We start from the raw sequence: 8,007 nt of genomic DNA on the forward strand, positions 1-8,007 counted from the left end.
ATGCATGGCACACACACGGGAATAACATATATGCATGGCACACACAGGAATAACATATATATGCATGGCACACAGAGGAATAACATATATACATGCCACACACAGGAATAACATATATACATGGCACACACAGGAATAACATATATGCATGCCACACACAGGAATAACATATATGCATGAATCACACACAGGAATAACATATATACATGGCACACACACAGAGGAATAACATATATGCATGGCACACTCAGGAATAACATATATGCATGGCACACACACACAGGAATAACATATATACATGGCACACACAGGAATAACATATATGCATGCCACACACAGGAATAACATATATGCATGAATCACACACAGGAATAACATATATACATGGCACACACACAGAGGAATAACATATATGCATGGCACACTCAGGAATAACATATATGCATGGCACACACACACAGGAATAACATATATACATGGCACACACACAGGAATAACATATATGCATGCCACACACAGGAATAACATATACATGGCACACACACAGAGGAATAAGATATATGCATGGCGCACTCAGGAATAACATATATGCATGGTACACACACACAGGAATAACATATATACATGGCACACACAGAGTAATAACATATATACATGGCACACACAGGAATAACATATATGCATGGCACACACAGGAATAACATATATGCATGGCACACTCAGGAATAACATATATGCATGGCACACTCAGGAATAATATATATGCATGGCACACACACACAGGAATAACATATACATGGCATACACACAGAGGAATAACATATGTACATGACCCACTCAGGAATAACATATATGTACATGGCACACACAGGAATAACATATATACATGATTGTACTATATTCTATGAGTGAATGCTGTGTTTCCCCCAGTTACACAGACACATAAGTGACGTTATGGTACTGCAGCAGGAACAGGCCAGGCTACCTCCTCATGTCATGTTTTGCTAGTGCCCGCATGTCTAAGGCTCATACACACTAGACAATAAATTGAACGATATGGACGATAACGATATTGTTATCATTAATAGCGTTCAATATCATCCAGTGTGTATGAACAATATCGTTAACGATGCGCACTCCCGCAAATCATTAACTATGTCTTTCATTGCCTGACCTTGCAGGGCAACCTGACAATATCGACAGGAACTGCAAGTTCAGGGATGAGGGAGGGTGACGTCACTGAACGATAACATTCAGTGTGTATGCCCAATGTCCTATTCACGGGAGAGCCAGAGCAAACAACACCAAACACTTAACAGTATTGCACATGGAGCATATCGTTATGTGTGTATGAGCCAGAGCTTCCCAGGAGCGACTTGGTGCAAGTAATTGGGGGTGGGGAGCTGCACAGTAACATCAGTGACTCCCTAATCGGTTACTTGCCCGGGCACCAGGGTTAGAGACACTGACAGAGAGGAAAGCAGTCTGCAAGCAGCAGCACAAATTGGAAGGTGCTGACAGAGCTGGCCAATGTTAACCAATCCTAAATCAGCCCCCTCCCCAGTTTATTTGCTGATTTATTTTGATCACTTCTAACAGGTGTTGACTCTCCCAGATATAGTTATACAGCCTTTCCATACACCTAATGCAGCATGTAGGGGCTCAGTGAGGATGGCAATGTAGGTGTGTAAGTGTCTGATGGGGTCAGACAGAGAATAAAAGGATATCTGTCCTGCCTCATAATCCAGGTATACCCTCACTCTGTCACAGGGGATATTGTCAGGTAACTGGATCCCTGTAATGTCATGTCTCACTGAGTGCTGATTATCATTCCTATACACACACCAGGACTTATTACTTCCAATGTGTGCCCAACCTCCTAACCTGGCTACACTGGGAAAACACATCCCCACCATCCACTGCTCTGATTTACTGACATCCACTTCCCAGTAATGTCGCCCTGAGGAGAATCCCCTGGTGCTTATTACCTGATTATACTGAAATCTATTTGCTGACATTAGACGATTCTGCATTGGACACGTGGATGCAGTTTTCAGGTCACATGATATATATATCTTATCACCAGCTGTGCTTCCATCCAGTAATAGGTCTGTAGCTTCCTGCACATAGCCCCCTGTATTTATACTTGTTATTATATCAGATACTGTGTGTAATGCCCCTAAGATGAGACCCACATCCAGATCTCCTGCACCATGGACCTGGTTGTCATGTCTCTCTGTGTCCTCAGTATCACACAAGTCACCTGTGTCTGGTTCCTGTAAGACAGTCACTGGGTCAGACATGTTACACAGCTCCTCAATGTGACGCATCTTCCTGGACAGCTCGTCCTTCTTTATTTCCAGCTGCTGGATCAGATCAGAGACTGAGAGTAAAACGCGCTGTTCCTGCCTGGAGATCTCACTCAGGACTCTCTTGTCCAGGTCTTCCAGCTGTCTCCTGATGTCTCTAAACAGGACAGTGACTGTCTCTGTTACACCAGCTGCTTTTCCCTGATCTCTCCAGCGCTCCTGCAGACTCTGGACTCTTTTCTCAGCCTCCTCTCTCTTTGTGGTCAATTTCTGCAGAACATTTCTCAGCTTCTCCTTCTCAGAGGCCTCATCCAGCGACTCCACCTGATGTCGTTTGGGTCCCCCAATCAGACAACAGGACACACAGATACAGGCAGCGTCCTCAGTGCAGTAATACTCCAGCAGCTTCTTATGGACGGAGCATTTCCTGTTCCCCAGAGAGGTGGTGGGATCACATAAGAGGTGTTCTGCTGACTTGCTGTGTACTCTCAGGTGATTATCACACAGAGAAGCCTCACACTGCAGACAGGATTTAACAGCAGGTACAGGAGAGTGAATACAGTAAGTGCAGAAGATCCCAGTCTCCTCCTGTTCTGGTCGGGTAGACAGGAAACTCCCCATTATGTTACACAGAGCAATGTTCCGTATCAGTGCAGGACGCTCCTGACACTCTGCTTTGCATTCAGGACATCTATAAACTCCAGACCCCTCCTGTGTATCCAGCACACGATCAATACAGACCCGGCAGAAGTTGTGGCCACATCTCAGGGTTACAGGATCTGTATAAATGCTCAGGCAGATTGAACAGTTCAGCTCCTGTCTCAGATCAGCAGACGCCATCGCTGGCAGCAGAAGAGGGAAATGAAAGTCTCTGGCACTCAGATACCAGTGGGTGTGTTTCATATTTACACAGGGCGAGGCTGAGTTTGTCACTAATGCTCCGTACACACAGAGCAATCAGCCAGCGATACGATAATCGCTGGCTGATTGTCCTGCCCCCTCCCTGGTGTGCTGGATGATCGATATCGCTATCATCCATATGTGCCCGTGCATCGCTGGTCATTGGCAGGCTTGTAGGGAGCAAAAGATGATTGATTTGAATGGTAACGATATGAACGATATCGTTATCGTTCAAATCGTGCATTAAAATTGCTCCGTGTGTACGGAGCTTAAGAGTATTCGTACTAAAGCTGGGGTACACACCAAAAGATATATTACACTTAATGGGCGATATATCCATAGTATATCGATATGTATGTGAACAACTGCTGCCAGCGGAGGGGTGGAAGAGGACCTCGGACTGACACCAGTGGCCATGGGGTGTGTGACACCAGTGGCCATGGGGTGCCGGCACAGTGTGAGGAAATCCTTATGGATACCTCAGCTGCAGGTGAAGTATCACTTTTCCAAAAAGCTGACTCCGCAAAAACAGCAGCTGTTCGGAAGTGATACTTTTGTTAGGGAGGTATGATGAATGAGGCATGATGAATGCCTCAAAAATATTTTTTTAAACTTGTAGCGAGTTTAAAACATAATTGTCACTAATGATAATGATGTAATGATGAATAGGCCCCCTAGTATGTACCATATTTCTATACAGTATATCCACCCCTAAAATACTTATAATAGTTCCAAAGGTGATGGAAGCCAGGTACAGATATGTCCTCTTGGAGATTTAGCTATATGACCTGCGGCCCGATCAACGTAAGTACGGGCACCCATTCTACTTAGCCGTGGGGAGGGAGGGTTAGGTTTAGGGCACCCCGGTGGGGGACTTAGGGTTAGGCACCTCCCGGGAAGGTTAGGGTTAGGCTAGGGGGGGTTAGGGTTAGGCACTGGGGGGACAATATTGTTAGGCACCCCCTGGGAGGGTTAGGATTAGAGAGCGGGGAGGGGGGATTAGGCACTAATGGGGGGAGGTTAGGGTTAGGCACCCCTAAAGGCGGGTTATGGAGGGGAGGGTTAGATTGTCGGCATTCTGTCCTGCCGGGCTCTCCCTGTCAAGATTTGAACCGGCGGCTAAACAGCTGCCGGTAAAACAATCCCATTCCGTCCTCTTGCATCTTTGCTGTGTACGCAGAAAATCGCGCCATGCATGGCTCGAACCGTGCGCCTGCGAGCGGATACGTGCACTGCGTTCGCCCCCTGTGACTCCATTGGATTGCACGGTGCGATCACAGAGCGCCATAGCGTACCATAGCATATGCTGCTGCGGGTAATCACATGGCGCGATGCGTGCGCATGTTTTTAGCGTGATCAGCATGGATGTAAAAGGACACATCTGTATATATAAATGCTATTAATGAATATTCTTCTTACTAATTAATTGGAGAAGAAATAATTTGGGTGATGTAGAAGCGCAGCACCTGATTTTCCCAGCATCCATCAGGAGACAGTCTATGTAATTGGGGGCCTGATTCAGAGGTGGACGATTCAGAGGTGGACGATAATCCCGTTGCAACTGTTGGACTGATTCAGACCCGTTCGCAAGCAGCTGCTCGCTCGTTCCTGGCCGATGTTCTGCAATTGCGCATGCATATGCACCATTATGCGCGACTGAGTCTTTGCGAACAGATATTTGTTCGCTCGTACGGACTGCGAGCAGGAAGTGACTTCCAATAGTTGATTGAGAGAAAGGGCCGTTTGTGGGAGGTGACGGGGAGTTGGTCTAAAAACGCAGGCGTGCCACAGCATTCGCACGCCGTTTTCGGGGCGTACATAAATTAACTGCTGCGAGAGAGAACGAAGAGCGGAAGTAGTAATACGTCACTCTGCGAGCAGGCCTCAGGTCGGGATGATTGCCCAGTTTGTGGTAGGGTATGGTCTCCCGCAAGACCGATAGTATTTTCGTTAGCACCTAGTGTAACCGATGTAACTAGTGATGTTACTATTTCGGAGCCCACAATGCAATCACCTAATAGTCTGCAAACTTCTTGCTAATAACAAGGCTAATTAGATGCCCAATTGCTCCGGTGCGTTTGTAGGAGCAAATTGGCTTAATTAACCAAATAACTGTTGGTGCTTATCGAAACATGTTAGTATAGCAAAGTATCCTGAAGCTAGTATTATTTTCTGCTTTTGCATAAATGTTGTTTTTAAACAATTACCTTTTAAGCGTGTTTGTAATTTTTTACATTTTATTTTTTATAATAAAAAATAAATAAACGATGGGTTAACCCCCAAAAAACAAACAAAGGAAAACATTTGGACAACACTTATGTTAATTAATTACATTATTGACATAATTCGCTTAACATATGTGATAAACCGATAGACAATCGAAACATCACGTTTGCAGAAGGAAATAACCCTGCGAGTGCAAACACAAAAAAAAAGTTTAGCGAGTGGTTCATTCGCTAACTTCTGTTGCTCGCTAGCTATAGGAGGAGCATTGCAGAATATTGAGGGCATCAGTTTTGTTACGGGCGAAGGCATTGATTAGCATATTCTCATTCGTCCGCCCTGCGGGCGAGCGGCTGCTTGCAAACGGGGCTTAATCAGGCCCTGTGTCTTTGAAGGCCATGGTACTAAGAATTCATGCTAATTCCATAGCCGTTGTGATTCGTACAGTGACACCCACCGGCTGCGCCTTTAATTCATCGCTAACAATGACACATCATTGGTCAGACCATCGAACTTCTGAGCCGCTCTATGGCTGCTCCCCGGGGCCAGTGAAACTGCGTACAAAGATGCAGGCGCTGGCTGTGACATGGCCACAAAATGCTCGCAACACGCCTGCGCCTAGCTAGCCTCCCATAAACCGCCCATTAACGCACACTGACTGTCAATCACTCTGTGTCCAAATGCTCACTACAGCCACCATGGGTAACCCATCGCAATGCATGGACAGTGCGACTCGGACACATGCGCAGTACAAAATACATCATCCAACTGCACCGCCATCGGCTTAGCATCCATCTCTGAATAAGGCCCTATGTGCTAATGATGAATATTACAGTTTCACTTAAACTTTGGTTTCCTTGCTCACTCATGTAACTTTGACATAGAAGAAATATAGGTGTGGTAGGGGCCGCTAGAAAGATGGAGCAGCAATGACGGTGAGAGGCATACTCTGCTGCAGAGACCCCAGAGGACCCCAGCATGGAAATGGGTGGAAGCTCAGCTTGTTAAAGTTTATGCTGCAGGCTGCGTGAGCTTCATTGCTGGTGTGCAGAGCGTTGCGCAAGTGTTTCCTGCTATGAGTAAATTGCATGAGAAATATGACGGAGGTTTGGGCTAAAACCGAGGGCACATAAACTTCTAGTCAGGGATAGAGGGGTTAATAAAGTTAAGGGTGTTGGTGCTTGTTTTGACAGTGGGTCGGCAGCAGTGATAGGATGAGAGGTTAGGGGGCGTGTTATGTGAGAGGGTGTGGTTATGTGAGAGAGTGTGGTGATAGGATGAGAGGTTAGGGGGCGTGTTATGTGAGAGGGTGTGGTTATGTGAGAGAGTGTAGTGATAGGATGAGAGGTTAGGGGGCGTGTTATGTGAGAGGGGGTGGGGAATCTACTGTTGTAACTCTGCCTCTTTGAATTTGATCTGTGACAAGGGAAATTGTGCTTCTTCTCAGAGCTTGTATGTGGTTAATCACCGTCGTTGTCTTTTTCTTTCTCAGTAGTCTTTTTTTGATACTATACCTTCAGTCTTTCCCTCTTACTTTCTCTGTACTTCTTCTTCTTTCCCTACTCTTTCCTATCTGCATAATGCAGCGCCCCCAACGTGTGCGCTCGATACCCACCTGCTTCACTGCGGTACCGGGTCCGGCGCACTACCTGCAGGGTCCCCTGCAGCCATTTACAGCCGGCTGCGTTGGCTCACCCGGCGTTCCAGGGAGCCTAGTGCGGCCTTACCTCCTGACCTGCTCGTGGCCTCTCTTGATGTGCCACTCGCGGTGACCGGGGGCGCACGGGCATGTAACGGCCACGCCCGATCACGACGGCTGTTCAACTTCCCCCGGTAGCCACCCAGCATGGTGCGGTGGATGACCAGGGGCAGGGACGGCGAAAGCGCTCACATAGGAGAGTGGGCCGGGAACCTACAATGGCGCCGGCTCACTCTCAAGCAATGAGACGGAGTTGCGTTGTGGCCAGGGGTGGAGCCAGCTGCCATCTCAGGATGGGGCTGGGGAGTGAGGCCCACGGCCATCTCAAGACGCGTCCAGGGGGCGGAGCCAGCGCCTGCATGATGACAGGCAGGCTAATCATCTCCCTGCTCTGCTGCCCTGCACATCTATAAGCAGTGACGATATTGAAATGAACCTCTATATACCCCTGCCTGTACCTTCTAAAATCCTACCTATAAACCTCTAAGGATGACGCCAATTTGCGTACGCAGTCATACAGTAAATAAAAGACTCCAGACTTGGAACGTGTGGTTCTGAAGCACAAAGTATTATTCAAGTAAAAAGTACAGTCAGTTACACGCTATTGATCCATACACAATTAGACGCAAAGGAATTATACAGACCCCAAGTACAGTATACATACGCAGCGCATTCTGGTCCAGATGTTAGGCATCAGCAAGAAACCCCTCGTCCCTCAGCGTTCAGCAAGAAGACTAAAGACCCAGTGTTTTAGCACACATGTTTATACCCCCCAGAATAGACAGGACAATAGAGAAGTTTGTTGCTGATATCATTGGTTCCCAGGGGAGAAGCATCTGTTACAGAGCGTTTAACAGGCTGGTTCAAATAGACTCT

The 8,007-nt window shown here is 46.9% G+C and overlaps 1 protein-coding gene across 1 annotated transcript; it reads right to left on the bottom strand.

The window, feature by feature from the left end:
• Positions 1-550: 550 nt before the first annotated feature.
• On the bottom strand, positions 551-3,149 carry LOC148473955 (E3 ubiquitin/ISG15 ligase TRIM25-like). The gene has a single exon (XM_088459240.1). It carries the CDS (start codon positions 3,147-3,149, stop codon positions 1,593-1,595), a length of 1,557 nt encoding a protein of 518 aa, XP_088315366.1. The 3' UTR covers positions 551-1,592.
• Between the last annotated feature and the right edge of the window lie 4,858 nt (positions 3,150-8,007).

Source organism: Taudactylus pleione, unplaced genomic scaffold (assembly GCF_031769625.1).
Source record: "Taudactylus pleione unplaced genomic scaffold, aTauple2 ptg000903l, whole genome shotgun sequence".
Taxonomy (NCBI): domain Eukaryota; kingdom Metazoa; phylum Chordata; class Amphibia; order Anura; family Myobatrachidae; genus Taudactylus; species Taudactylus pleione.

Bases quoted from the DNA above. Each gene is read 5' to 3' on its own strand.
- LOC148473955 (XM_088459240.1), bottom strand. From the start codon at position 3,149: ATGGCGTCTGCTGATCTGAGACAGGAGCTGAACTGTTCAATCTGCCTG.